The following is a 15,529-nucleotide window of genomic DNA, read 5'->3' as shown; positions in this document are numbered from 1 at the left end:
GGTTTTGTGTATATAACTTTTCAAATAATTCAGTTAAATACCAAAGACCACAATTACTGAACTGCATGGTAAAAGTATATTTAGTTTTTTTTTAAGAAACTGCCAAATTATCTTCCAAGGTGGCTGTACTATTTTTTTTTTTTAATTTCTGCCATCAGTGAATGAGAGTTCTTCTTGCGCCACACCTTAGCCAGCACTTGATGTTGTCTATGTTTTGGATTTTAGCTATTCTAGTAGGTGTGTAGTGATACCTCATTACTTTTATAATTTGCACTTTCTTAATGCCATGTGTTGCAGAACATCTTTTTATATGCCATCTGTAGATCTTATTTGGTGAGGTGTCTGTTCAAATCTTTTGCCCATTTTCAATTGTGTTGTTTGTTTTCATATTATTGCATCTTAAAAGCTGTTTGTATATTTTAGATACCTGTCCTTTATCAGATATATGTTTTATAAAGATTTCTTATCCAGTCTGTGGCTTGTCTTTTCACTCAACAGAATTTTTCACAGAGCAGAAGTTTGTAATTTTAATGAAATTAAACTTATCAATATTTTCTTTCATGAATCATGCTTTTGGTGTTATATCTAAAAAGTCATCACCAAATCCAAGATCACCTAAGATTTCTCTTATGTTATTTTCTAGGAGTTTTATAGTTTTGTGTTTTACATTTACTTCTATAATCCATTTTGAGTTAATTATTATGAAAGGTGTAAGGTCTGTCTCTAGATTATTATTATTATTTTTTTGGCATGGGGATATACAGTTGTTCCAGCACCATTTTTTGAAAAGACTATCATTTCTCTATTGAATTTTCCTAGATCCTTTGTCAAAGATCAGTTGAATATGTTTATGTGGATTTATTTTAGGATCTCAATTCCATTCCATTGATCTATTTTTTCTTTCACCAATACCATACTGTTCTGATTACTATAACTTACCAGTAATTTTGAAGTCAGATAGTGTCAATATTTTGATTTGTTTTTCTCCCCCAGTATTGTGTTGGCTATTCTGGATATTTTGGCCTCTCCATATAAATTTTATAATCACTTTGTTGATATCTAGAAAATAGCTTGCAGGGATTTTGAATTGGACTACATTGAATCTATAGATCAAGTTGTGAAGAACAGAAATGTTGATAATATTGTCTTCCTATCTGTATACATGGAATATCTCTCCATTTATTTAGATCTTTGATTTATTTCATTAGAGTTTTGTAGTATTCATCAATATATCTTATACATATTTTTTGATTTATACCTAAATACTTCTTTTTTCTTCTAATGTAAATGATATTGTGTTTTAAATTTCAAATTCTGAATGTTCACTGTGAGCATATAAGAAAACAATTGACTTTTGTATATTAACCTTGTATCCTGAAATTGTGCTATAGTTCATTAATAGCTCCAGGAGATTTTTGTATATTCTTTAGGGTTTTCTACATACATAATTGTGTCGTATGCAAAAAGAGACAGTTTTATTTTTTCCTTCCCAATGTATATACCTTTCATTTCATTTTCTTGTCTTATTGCAATAGCTTGGAATTCCAATATGATTTTAATAGTTATTCCTGATCTTAGAGGCAAAGCATCTGGTGTCTCACCATTAGGTATGATGTTAGCTGCAGGATTTTTGCAGATGTTCTTTGTCAAGTTGAGGAAATTCCCATATATTCCTAGTTTGCTGAGAGTTTTTATCATGAATGAATGTGTGTTGGACTTTGTCAGATGCTTTTTCTACATCTCTTCGATCATATGATTTTTCTTCTTTAACCTCTTGGTGTGATTAATTACATCAATTGATTTTTGAATGTTGAACCAGCCTTGCATTCCTGGAATAAATCCCACGTGGTCCTCCTCTATAATTATTTTACACCTTGTTGCATTTGATATGCTAATATCTTGTTGAGAATATTTGCCTCGATGTTCATGAGAGAGATTAGTTGTACTTCTCCTGTATTGTAATATCTTTGTCTGGTTTTGATAACAGTGTCATGTTGGCCTCAGAGAATGAGTTAGGAAATATTCTCTCTGCTTCTATTTTCTGAAAGAGAGTGTAGAATTTAGTATCATTTCTTCCTTAAAATGTCAGGTAGAATTCACCAGTGAACCCAGCTGGGCCTAGTGCTTTGTTTTTTGGAAGGCTATTAATTATTGATTCAGTTCCTATGTGCTGCTTTCACTGCATCCCACAAATATTAAATTGTATTTTCATTTTCATTTGAAAACACTTTTTAAGTTTTCTTAAGGACTCGTCCTTGACCCATGTGTCATTTAGAAATGTGCTGATTAATCTCCAAGTATTTTGGTGTGTTCCATCTATTTCTGGTTCTTGATTTCAGTGTAATTTAACTGTGGTCTGAGAGCATACTTTGTATGATTCCTATTCTTTTAAATTTGTTTAGATGTATGTCCCAGAATGTGATTGATCTTGGCGATTGTTTTGGGTTAGCTTGAAAATAAGCTGTTGTTGGATGAAGTGTTCTATTGATGTTGATTACATCTACTTGCTGATGGGGTGTTCAGTTCAATTATGTCTTCACAAGCATACCTCAGAAATATTGTGGGTTTAGCTACAGACCACTGCAATAAAGTGAATATTGCAATATAGTGAGTCACATGATTTTTTGGTTTTCCCAATGCATGTAAAAGTTATCTTTACATTATCCTGTAGTCTGTTGAGTGAGCAATAGCATTATATTTTTTCAAATGTACATACCTTAATTTAAAAATATTTTATTGCTAAAAATTGCTAACTATCATCAGGCAATGCAGGGTTGCCATAAACCTTCAATTTGTAAAAAACACAATATTTGCAAAGCACAGTAAAATGAAGCACAATAAAATGAGGTATACCTGTACAGATTTTCTGCTTCTTGGATCTGTCAATTATTGGTAAAGGAATGGTGAAGTCTCCAACTCTTAATAGTAGACTCATCTATTTCTCCTTGCAGTTCTATCAGTTTTTGCCTCACATGTTTTGATGTTCTGTTATACATAATAAGGGTTGATATATATTCTTTCAGAATTGACCTATTTATTATTATGTTATGCCCCTCTTTTTTCCTGATAGCTTTCAATTCTCTGAAGGCTCCTTTTTGGAAATTAATATAGCTACTACAGCTTTCTTTTGATTTTTGTTGGCATGGGATATTTCTTCATACCTTTACTCTGAAAAATGTTTAAATTTTTAAAATTATTTTTTAATTGAAGTATGGTTGATTTACAATATTATATTAGTTTCTGGTGTACAACATAATGATTCAGAATTTTTAAAGTTCTATTCCATTTAAAGTCATTACAAAATAATGGCTATATTTCCCTGTGATGTACAGTATATACTTGTTGCTTATTTATTTTATACATAGCAGTTTGTGTCTCTTAATTCCATACCCCTATATTGCCCCTCCCCCTTTCCTGCTCCCCACTGGTAACCACTAGTTTGTTCTCTATATTAGTGAGTTTGTTTCTGTATTGTTATATACATCTGTTTATTTTATATTTTAGATTCCACATATAAGTGATAACATAGAGTATTTGTCTTTCTCTGACTTATTTCACTAAGCATAAAACTGTCTAGGTCCATCCATGTTGTTGCAAATGGCAAAATTTTATTCTTTTTTTATGGCTGAGTAATAGTCCATTGGGTGTGTGTGTGTGTGTGTATCACATCTTCTTTATTCTTTCTTTTTCTGTTGATGGACACTCAGTTTGCTTCCATATCTTGATGGTTGTAAATAATGTTGTTATGAACATTGCAGTAGATGTATCTTTTCAAATTAGTGTTTTTGTTTTCGTTAGGTATATACCCTGCAATGGAATTGCTGGATCATATGGTAGTGGCAGGCTTCTGTCCAGTGTGGAGCTGTGACTTGAGGCAAATGATGCTGGAGTCTTCTCTTGGTTCAGGCTGGTGTGTGCACCTAGGTAGTCACAGGAAACTAGTCAGTGAGACACACAGTTTCAGTCGGCCCTTTCTGCCTTGCTTTAGGAACAAGCAAGCATTCATGTGTTCCTCAGGAGCAGAATCCAGGCTTACTGCAGCCTTTCTGATAGTCCCACTGGCCCTCTGACCAGCTAAGGGAGCTCGTCTTCCCTTTGTTGAGCCCCAGGGCTGTGGGGCCCAGTATGTGTCTTGAACCACTCACTCCCCAAAGAGAATCCCCACCAGTGTAATCTCCCTTTTCCTCTGAGTCCCCTCCCAGGGGCATGAGTCCTGACCTGATTGCTTCTTTTCCCTATCTACCAAGTTCTGTGTGTGTCTTTCTTATAGCCTTAGTTGTACAGGAGTTTTTATGCTAGTCTCCAGTTAGTTTTCAGTGAGAATTATAGATGTATTTTTGATGTGTTTGTGGTGGGATGAACATACTCCTACTGTGCCATCTTGATTCAAGTCTCCTCATAACTTTACTTTTAATCTATCTTTGTCTTTTATATTTAAAGTGATGTCTTATACATAACATATAATTAACTTATTTTTTATGTGCCCTCACAGTCTCAGCCTTTTAATTGGTGTGTTTAAAGTGATTATTATTATTATTATTATTATTTTTTTTTTTTTTTGTGGTACACGGGCCTCTCATTGTTGTGGCCTCTCCCGTTGCGGAGCACAGGCTCCAGACACGCAGGCTCAGCGGCCATGGCTCACGGGCCCAGCTACTCCACGGCATGTGGGATCTTCCCGGACCGGGTCACGAACCCGTATCCCCTGCATCGGCAGGCGGACTCTCAACCACTGCGCCACCTGGGAAGCCCTAAAGTGATTATTGATATAGTTGGATAGATGTCTACCATGCTTGTTACTGTTTTCTATTCATTGCCTCTGTTCTTTGTTCCTTTTTTTGTCTTCCATTCTTGTTCTGCATTCTCTTTTTTTAATTGGAAATTGTAATATGATTCCATTTTTTTGTCCTTTCTTAGCATATCAATGATACTTTTTTTAAAAAAAACTTTCTTTGAGGTTATCCTAGTGTTTTCAATATGCATTTACAGTTAAGCCAAGTCTACTTTCAAATAACATTATTCTACTTCATTGGTAATACAGGAACTTTATAACAGAGTATTTCCAATTTCTCCCTTGAGTCCCTGATAATATTGCTGTCATTCATTTCACTTTTTCATAATCTCTAATCACCAAATACATTGTTGCAATTATTATTTTGGACAAACTCTTATTTGTAAGATCAGTTAAGAATAAGAAAAATATAAGATTTTATTTTACCTTCATTCATTGCTTCTCTAGTGCTCTTCTTTATGTTGGTACACATTTCTGACCTATATCATCTTCTTTCTTAAGAACTGTAACACTTCTTGGACTCAGAGTCTACTGGAAACCGAATCCTTCAGTTTTTGTGGGTTTTGTTTTGAAATTGTTTAATTTTCCTTCACTTTTGAAGGATAATGTCACTGGATACAGAATTCTAAGTTTGTGATTTTTAAAAATTTTAACCCCTTAAACATTTTACTCTACTCTCCTCTTTTTGCATTTTTTTTTAAAAAGAAGCCTTATCCTTACTCCTCTTCGAGTAAGGTGTTTTTTTCTCTTCTTTCACGATTTACTCTGTGCCTTTTACTTTCTACACTTTCAATATGACATGCCTGCATGTAGTTTTTTTGGTATTTACCCTGCTATTATTCTCTGAGCTTCCTCAATCTGTTGTTTGTATCTGTGTTTAACTTTAGAAGGTTTTCAGTAATCATTACTTTAAATATTTCTTCTGTTTCTCTCCTTCATTTCCTTCTGGCATTCCTAGTATGCATATCTTACACCTTTTATAATTGTCCAACATTTCTTGAATAATCTACTCTGTCTTCTTTATTCCGTTTTGTCTGCATTTCAGTTTTTTAAATTTCTATTGGCATATATTCAGTTCACTGATTCTTTCCTTAACTTTGCCCAGTCTGTTGGTGAGCCCATTAAAGGCATTCTTTATTTCTGCTAGTGTTTTTGATTGCTATCATTTCCCTTTGATTATTGCTTTAAATTTTCATGTCTGCTTATATTATCCATCTGTTCTTGTGTATTGTCCTCTTTTCCATAACAGCCTTTAGCTGTAATCCCTGGTTCTATGATTTCACCATCCACCGTCTCTGCCTTCTTTGAGTCTGATTCTGATGCTGGTTCTTCAGACTGTGTTTGTTGGTTTGTTTTGCCTTTTTTCATGCCTTGTAATATTTTGTTGAAAGCTGAACATGATGCCCTGGGTAAAAGGAACTGAGGTAAAAAGGCCGTTATTATGAGGTTTTATGCTCCTCTGACTAGGATTTAGTCTGTGCTTAGTTTGCTATGGCTATTCTTGTCAGAGGCCAAAATTTCCTCTGGTACCTTGTTTTTTGTCTTCCCTATTGTCTTTGGATTTCTTTAGAGAGATATTCTTAAATAAGGTTTGATTCTGGTTGCAGCAACAGGCTTCTGCTTCTGGGCTTCTGCTCTGGCAAGCTTGGATTCTCCATATTCAACTATCTATCCAATTTTTGAGGCAGTGATTTTTCCTCTGACTTCAATGCTCTGTTGATTCTAAGAAGAGTTGTTGATTCTCAGCTTAGCTTTTCCTTGTATGAGGATGGGCACAATAACTTCTAAGCTTCTTACTTGTTAGGCCAGAAACTGGAAATCTTGCATCAGTCACTTTTTCTATCTTGGCTTTGTGTTCCCTATCTGTAAAATAAAGGGATAAGATCACTGCTTGGTGGCATAATTCTCCTCCAGCCCTAACATTCTGTTGGATCCATAAGCACTGACTTGCATGAATGACTATGCTGTTATGTGACGTTTGTTACCCTTCTTCTACAGGCAGACCTCCAGGTGGACAAGGAGAGACACAATTTCTTCGAGTCATCCCTTGATTATGTTTATCAAATCCAGGAAGTTCAGGAGTCTAAGAAGTTCAATATTGTGGAGCCCGTAAGTTCTATCTGTTGATGAATGGTCTAAAAATATTTACCAAATCTCAGGTAAATGTGGAGAACTTTGATTATAAAGTTGGAGTCTCCAAGAATATGAAGGATAGTCAGTGCTTAGTAATGAATGTCAAAGAAGTAGACACACTGGCTTATGTTATCCTTGCTCTCTCACTAATATTCTCTCTCTCACTCTTCCTTTCCCTCCCCCACACTCCTTTCTCCCCATTTCTCTCTATAGCTATGATTTTTTCTTTATCTTTCTTTTCCTCCTTTCCTTCCTTCCATTCCTTGATTTCTCTGTCACCTTTCATTTTACCTTGTTCTCCTCCCTTCCTTCCTTTCATACTTTCATAAGGTTTCTGAATGTACTCATCATATCCCAGACACTGTTCTAGGAACTCATGTTCCTTGTATTCAGTGACTTCCCATTCTACTATTTTTACTTCCATCTTTTGAAAAATTTTCTAATTAAATAGCCTTAATTTATTATAAAAGATGACGGACTGTGGTTTGACAACTATGTTGAATTTTAACAACTTTCTTTTTTATTATAAAATAATGTAGAAAACAATGTAAAAAAACAATTTCAGAAAAGCTATAAAAACTTATATGTAGAACAAAACAAATACAACAAATCTCCCATACAGAGATGATCACTGTTAATATTGTGGCATTTTTCCTCCTAAATTCCCTGTGTATCTGTTATATTCCTTTCTCTATCTATTGTGCATGTGTACTTGTAAATGTGTGTACACATGTGCATGTGTGTGTACACATATTACACATGAACATGTATATATCTATGTACATGTGTATCTGTGCTCACAGTTGTATATATCTGCATATGTATATGTGCAAACAAGTATTTATTAATTTATCCAATAAGCATTTATTGAGCTTCTGTTATGTGCCAGGCACAGTGCTAAACACTGGGTATCCTACAGTGAAAAAGACAGACTCAGTTTCTGTCTTTATGAAGACTATACTTTCATGGGGTAGACAGAAGGGAAAGAAGGATACACATAACTAAAATAACTATAAGTTGTGATAAGGACTAAACCAAAGAACAAGAACAGACAGCTACTTTAGATCAAGTGGTCAAGGGGCACCTTTGAAAGTGTCATTTAAGATGAGATCTAAAGAAAGAGAAGATAAGGCAATGTGAATAATGGGGAAAGAACATTCCAGGCACAGAAAAACACATGTGCACAGTCCTTAAGTTAGAAAAGAATGATGTGCTCAAGGAATGAAAAAGTAGTGCCTTTTGATACTGGTGAGAGAAAAAGGAGAGTGGCAGGAAACAATATCTGACAGGAAGGCATAGGATCTGTAAGCATGGTGAAGGGGTTAGATTTTAGTCTAAATATAGTAGAAAAATCACTGACGGGTATTAAATAGGATATGACATGCTGATTTTGTTGTGGAGGCTACTGCAGTGGTCTAGGAAAGCAAAAAATATTGCTTTGGGTTCGGATGGTGGTAGTAGAAACAGAAAACAATGATTGGATTAGACATATATTTTAGAAGCAAAACTGACAGGAATTACTGATTGATTAGATTGAGATGTGAGTGAAAGAAATCAGAATTCTTTACTTTCTGGCTTGATTGACTGAGTGGGTGGTAGTGTCATTTCCTGAGACGTGAAACCTTGGAGAGAAACAGGAAGAATGTCTATATAACTGTGTGTGTGGTACCCACACTCATATGCATTTATATATATATATGTACATATATATGTACATATATATAACTATATGTATATATACATACACACGTGTATAGTACATACGTGTGTACATAGTTTTTATATGTTTATGTATATATACATATATATAGTTTGTGTTTATGTACATATATACACACATATTTATGTGTTTGTATGTATATATGTGTGTGCATATTTATATGTACTCACCTGTTCACTTTCTAAAAAGAACAGAACAGTTTTTACTACTTCCTATTACACTTTACTATTGCCAGCACTGAGCATTTCTTTTTTTTTTTTTTGTGGTATGCGGGCCTCTCACTGTTGTGGCCTCTCCCGTTGCGGAGCACAGGCTCCGGACGCGCAGTCTCAGCAGCCGTGGCTCACGGGCCCAGCCGCTCCACAGCATGTGGGATCTTCCCGGACCGGGGCATGAACCCATGTCCCCTGCATCGGCAGGTGGACTCTCAACCACTGTGCCACCAGGGAAGCCCTGAGCATTGCTTTTAAAATGTTTGTATTTGATAGATGAAAATTGTATTTTCTTTTGTTTTTATTTGTGTATATTTGATTTTTATTGGGGTTGAACATTTTAAACATTAAAAATATATTTTATTGATCATTTCTACGTCTTCTTCTGCAATGTCCCAACTCCTCCCTGAAACATTTCTAACTTGAAAATTTGTTTTCAAAAAAAAAAGATCCGTGGATGTTTTAGCATTATGACAGTCTTCATTATGGTCATTTAGCCATTTTAATATATTGAGTACCTATTCTGTGCCATTCCTGAGGATATAAAGACACAGTCTATTCCCACATTATGTCCATACTGTCCACATTACGAATGGTTTTATATGCTATCTGAAAAGGGTATTGATGAATAAATTTGGTAATAGTTCTTATTTTGTAGATCTGAGTCCAGTGTTAATGTTTAACCTAATAAAATAATAGCTATGTGTAGACCTCTTTGTGTTTGTGTTACTGCTTTTAACACTATACTCCACTGTGTGGAGTTTCTTTTTGTACATCTATTTCCTTTATTTGATTAATGAGAAGGTGCTGGTGATAAAGTTATTTTTATACATTTTCCCTAGGTCTTGGCCTTTCTTCATAGCCTCTTCATTTCCAACAGCTTGACCGTGGAGCTCACACAGGATTTCCTCCCATATAAACAGCAACTCCAGCTCAGTTTACAGAATGTGAGTTTACATGTGGATTTCTTCACCTGTCTCTACATTCCAATTGGATTTCAGCTCCAATATCTTGACCTTGGAGTTCTAGGTTATTACATCCCAGATAATTTGTCAGCACAGACTGGTATGGATCACAAATGTTTTAGTGTACTAGATTGTTCTTACTCTTCCAGTTTCAGCTCTTCCATGTGTTTGAGGCTGACTGTTGTTCAGACCCACCCTTCTACCCACTGACGTGTCTATCTATCCAATATTTATTAAATGTTGCTAGTTTGCTATATCTCTCCAAGATCAGAACCCACCTATGGGCTTTTTTAAGCACAGATCTTATGCTACTTCCCTGCTAGTTAGTCAGGACACTCTCTTTGTAGGTTTTATTACCACAAATGCCCATTTTCCCCTCTTTTCCTTTTCTCACTACTTTTCTCATTACATTTCTAGAGTTGAATAAATTATTTTTAAAGGTTGTCTCCACATTCTTTCCCATGCTGTTTTTTGTTTTGTTTTGTTTTGTTTGTTTTTTTGCAGTATGCGGGTGTCTCACTGTTGTGACATCTCCTGTTGCGGAGCACAGGCTCCGGACACGCAGGCTCAGTGGCCATGGCTCACGGGCCTAGCTGCTCCACGGCACGTGGGATCTTCCCAGTCCGGGGCACGAGCCCGTGTCCCCTGCATCTGCAGGCAGACTCTCAACCACTGCGCCACCAGGGAAGCCCATCCCATGCTGTTTCTTATAGATGGGCAAAGGCACACCCTTCCCTTCCTTGTCACATATATTATTTTTCTCATTTACTTATTTAACCCATATTTAACAAACACTTAGGTATATAATGAACATACACTCTGTGCCAGGCATTATAAATGCACTGGACATACCATAATGAGGCATGTTAGTTTTTGCCTTCAAGGAGTATATAGTCTCTTGGAGCCGAGAGATAAACAGAGATATATCATGATTACTTATGAAAAGTGCTAAAATGCAATTAAGACCAAAAAAGTTAAAGAAGCACAGAGAGTGGAATAATTGACTGTCTGGTACAGTAAAAGAAGGCATCACTGAGGTAGTGACTTTACCTTGCATAAAATTTACAGTTGTATTTTTAGATGAAAACAGTTGGTAAATTGCAGTGGAAATAAACTTTACTTGGTTGTTTAGGAGAATCCTGATTTACAGGTATTGTTTTTATTGTTGTTTTTCTTTCTGGGTACTGTCTTTCACCAGAATGTGAGAGCCCCTCTCTTCTGCTGATTTAAAAACATTCCTATAACCAGGAATATTTAGTTGTGTACTTTTAAATATATTACTTCTTAACATTAGCTTTTGCTATTCATGGGCATGAAAACATAGGTTTTCTGTTAACCTATGTTCAAAGAGAGCACCCTGTCATATCCTTTATTCTAATGGCCTGGATTTGATTCAGAGTCAAGTAGGCAGTAGCTTTACTTGAGGCAGAATGTAGAAGTTGCCGTGATAATATTATCTTTGGGAACCTTCTTTATAGCCTCCCTTTTTTTAAGGCAGGGGTCAGTCTGATGCTCAGAATTCTTAGAGCCTTTATTTATTGGAGACTTTTGTCATTTCCATTAGAAAATGTCTCCCAGATGTGGTTTTATGGGTACATTGGTATTTATGTTTCCCTCTCCCTATTAGACTTTAGTACTGTTAAACTCCACTAAACTGTTTTCTAATTACTATGCCATTCAACATATTTTTTTTTTTTTGCTATGTTGTAGCACATGGTGAAAGCCAAGAAAACTCTGCACTGGGTCTCTGACCAGTGAATGCTTATTCATGATGATGGTGATGATGATAATGATTATGATGATAATGTCTTGACAGACAAGAAATCATTTCTCCAGTACCCGAGAAGAGATGGAAGAACTTAAGAAAAGGATGAAAGAAGCTCCACAGACATGCAAACTTCCAGGACAGCCAACCATCGAAGGCTATCTCTATACACAAGAGAAATGTGTGTGGGAATACAGGGATAGCTACTGGGTTTCAGTAGGCTGACACCAGCTGCCACTTGGCTTCTCCAAACTCCAGGCACCCATATAGTTCATAGACCCCTGCCAGCTATACCTATTTGGAGAGTAGTGTGGGAGTAGAGAAAATAAAAAGGAGGGAGAAATTGGAGGAGGAGGTTAAGGATTTGTCTTACAAAGGCTGTGGGATGATAAGACCTAAGGTTTTCTCTGAGATTCAAAATGGGGATTGTTAATTGCTTAATCCTTTCAATGACTCTTTGGGGCTAAAAGGGAGGTAGGAGAAAGGAGACATAAAATAATAATTATTATACCTACTATGTTCCAGGCATGGTGTTAAGTGCTTTAAATATACTACCTCATGTAATCTTTGAAGCCACCTTATCATACCCATTTTACACATGAAGCCACTGAGGCTTAGAGAGATCACTAGTTGAAAGTCACCCAACTATCATGTAGCAGGGCTAAGTGTAAAATCAGGTTCGTGAAATGCCAAAACCTATGCTCCTACAGCTATACCCTATACCTTCCACTGCCTTAGGATCATAAACTTGCCCTTAAAGCACTACACAACCATTGCGATTTCAGTGAGCAACACAGTTGTTCATTGCTAACCAAGGAAAATGGGTTAACTCATCTGGTCACTGAATATTGCAGAGGGTTCAAGCTTTTCCACCTCCTAAATAACATTATGTAAACCTGTATGTGTTATTTGATTTTCCTTTTGAACTATGACCCAATGTCCCCAAAGCCTGTGATTTCATTCCCTGACCAGAATTATTCTACATGGTGAGTAGGCAGATGAGACTACCCAGAGGTTACCAGTGGCAAAACCCACTGAAATCCACAAAACATAGTATTTCAGCAGTCATATTTTCATGCTTTTCATCCCTTAGAGCAACTCACTTTGATGGTTTTCAAAGATGTGTTCTTCTATTTGTCAGGTTCATTTCTTCAACTCTCCATTGCAGGATCTCTCAGTCTCAGTGGTATTGACATCTCAGGCTGGCTAATTCTTTGTTTTTAGCAGTTATCCTATGCATTATAAGGTGTTTAGAAGCATCTATAGCCTCTCCCCACTTTATTCTAATAGCACTTCCCAGGTGTGATAACCTAAAATGTCTCTGCCCAATGTCCCCTGGGAGGCAAAATTGCCCCTACTTGAGAACCACTGCTATATTATAAGAGAGGCACAGAGTAATGAGTATGTAATCTTGGCTCTAATATCAACTAACTATGTGATCCTTCTATGCCCCAATTTTCTGATTTGTTAAATGGATATGACATGCCTACTCAGTTGAATGTACACTTACTAAGAATCCTTTTTGCCAGACAATATGCAATGCATTGGGGGTGCAAAAAATAGATCAAATTTGTTTTTTGCCCTCAAGAAGTTCACAGTCTGATTAAGACACAAGTATATCAAGAACTATAATGAAATGTGTTGAGCACTGCATTTGGGGCATATATCTAAGGGCTTCACTGAGGAAGTGATATATGAACTGAAACTTGAATTATGACTGGGAGTTTGACAGGTAAAGAAAATGGCAAAGAAAATTCCAAGTGTATACTACTGCATGAATAAAGGCACAGAGGTGTGTGAGGTTATAATTTGTTTGTAGGATCTTGGTTTTCCAAGAACAGTCCTGGATTATTCTTGTTGTCCTGATATAATTAGTGATAGTGCCCTATTCACTTTTAAATATGTCTTGAACTTGGTCTATATATTATATTACAACCTATTTTTTTGGTAACTGAATATAATTCCATGAGACCAGAGCATACATTTGGGGGTGGCAAAAGACAAAGTTGGAAAGGTAAATACAATCACATTATAAAAGGCTTTGTGAGCCAACCTAAGGAGTTTGGAGAGAATGGGAAAGCCATGGGTGGTTTATAATAAAAAGAATGATATAAATAAACCTATAATTTAAAAAAACTATTTATCTAGCAAAAGAGTAGAGAATGGGCTAGAAAGGAGTGATCACAGATGGGGGAAACCAAAGAGAAGGTTACTGAAAGAATTAATTGGAGAAATAGGGAATTTTTGTTTTGTTTGAAATAGCTCATAAAACATTTTTTTTAAAGTCAGAAATAGGGTCCTGAATGAATTCAGTTTTGAAAGGGGTGAAAGGAGAGACATGTAGGGGATAGAAGGGCAGGTTACAGGGAAGGAGGAGCAGAAGATTACAGATGTTTCCAGATCATACAATAGGATATATAATGGGAGCATTCACAGGGAACATGGCAAGGAGAGTGCTTTGGAGCCAGCCAGAGCAGATATGGAAAGCAGTTGATGATGATTAGGTTATCCATCTGTGTAGTGGGCAGGTGGTACTGCAGGGCTGGAGCTCAGGGGAAAAGTAGCACTAGATCTGGATCATGACCATGAAGAATAATCTGTACACAGCTTCTGTCTTAGGGGTGGACTGACCATGCAGCCAAAATACTTATTCTATCAGCTCACTGTTGCCTATCTTTGTAGGGGCTTTGGGAATATCCTGGGTGAAATACTACTGCCAATATGAGAAAGAGACCAAAACGCTCACCATGACACCTATGGAGCAGAAGCCAGGTGCTAAGCAGCAGGTCAGTTCTTTTATGGGCCACATTTTTTTGAAATTTATCTGTGACTGCATCTCAGAAAAGAGTATATGTTGACTTCGTGTCAAAGAATCAAGTCCACCACTGTCGTGTGAAGCCATGACTTCATATGTTCTCCGTGGCCTAAGTTTGCATTGGGCCAGATACTATTCAGTTGAGTGAAATATCTGTTAATGATTCCAGGCCTTCTGAAAGTGCCTGTACTCTTTTAGATCATTATTACAAGAGTCTATCACATTGTACAAGGAAAATTCGCAAAAACTATGGATAAATTGGAGGAGAGTATTACTTGCTTTTAAGAAGGCTCTGCTATAGGATTCCTTTAAATAGTTAAGAGTTTAAAATACAAAACATTTTCCAAAATTCCTTTTTTAAAGGAGTATTCTGTTGCCTAAAGTTGGAATAATCTATACCCCACACTGTATGTAATGCTCAAATATCTTTAAGCAGTTAATGCCTCTTCTTCTGCCCTCCAAACTTTCCCCTACTCCCCAAAATGGCAAGATGAGTTTAACACACTGAGAAGATAGTTCACTTACCTGGAGGAACCTGAACTTGTATATATATGTTATATTATGTTATACATTATATATTATTTTTTATGTATGACCACCCAGCTAAAAAAATTATTCTGTTATCTCACTTTTGTCTATCTTGGTAGGGGCTTTGGGAACACAGGCACACACACACACACATACACACACATGCACACACCTGAAGGTTTCTTAAGATAAAAGCTGATAGACTGACTATTCATATTCTAAAAGTAGTTCAGTGTGTCCCTTTAACTGTTTCTCAGACAGGGTCTTAGGGCATAATTTATAAGGATTTTACTTATTTACAAATTGTTTATAAAGTGAAAAAAAAGGTTTACTTGTTAGCATTGAAAGTTGTGGTGCATGAAGACCCAATTTCGATAGGCAGAAATTTGGAGACTTTGGGGGCCATTTTTTTCTCCATTGCTGGTGCTCTCCATGGAAGATCTCTCTTATGTGGCTTGTTCATAGGAAATTAGTGATGATTGAGATTTGGTGGCAGACTGTTGAAAAACTGCTTTTCTTTTTTGTCATTAACCACAAGTTTTGCCACTCTGCTTTGAATGTGGATTAGACATGGGATGCACCTCTAACAGAGCATACCA

The 15,529-nt window shown here is 36.2% G+C and overlaps 1 protein-coding gene across 4 annotated transcripts in view; it reads left to right on the top strand.

Annotated features, from left to right (window-relative positions):
• Window positions 1–15,529, top strand: part of OPHN1 (oligophrenin 1) — a 627,727-nt gene that overhangs the window by 349,023 nt on the left and 263,175 nt on the right. For all 4 annotated transcript variants that reach the window (XM_082609561.1, XM_082609562.1, XM_082609559.1 and 1 more), the window contains 4 exons: window positions 6,791–6,901; window positions 9,700–9,804; window positions 11,639–11,768; window positions 14,270–14,373. In XM_082609561.1, the coding sequence (XP_082465687.1) occupies window positions 6,791–6,901; window positions 9,700–9,804; window positions 11,639–11,768; window positions 14,270–14,373 (450 nt within the window). The remainder of the gene's footprint in view (window positions 1–6,790; window positions 6,902–9,699; window positions 9,805–11,638; window positions 11,769–14,269; window positions 14,374–15,529) is intronic.

The sequence above is a fragment of the Mesoplodon mirus genome (assembly GCF_964341445.2).
Source record: "Mesoplodon mirus genome assembly, chromosome: X".
Lineage (NCBI taxonomy): Eukaryota > Metazoa > Chordata > Mammalia > Artiodactyla > Ziphiidae > Mesoplodon > Mesoplodon mirus.
Note: the sequence above shows the minus strand (reverse complement) of the source record. Positions and strands in the feature narration are given on the sequence as shown.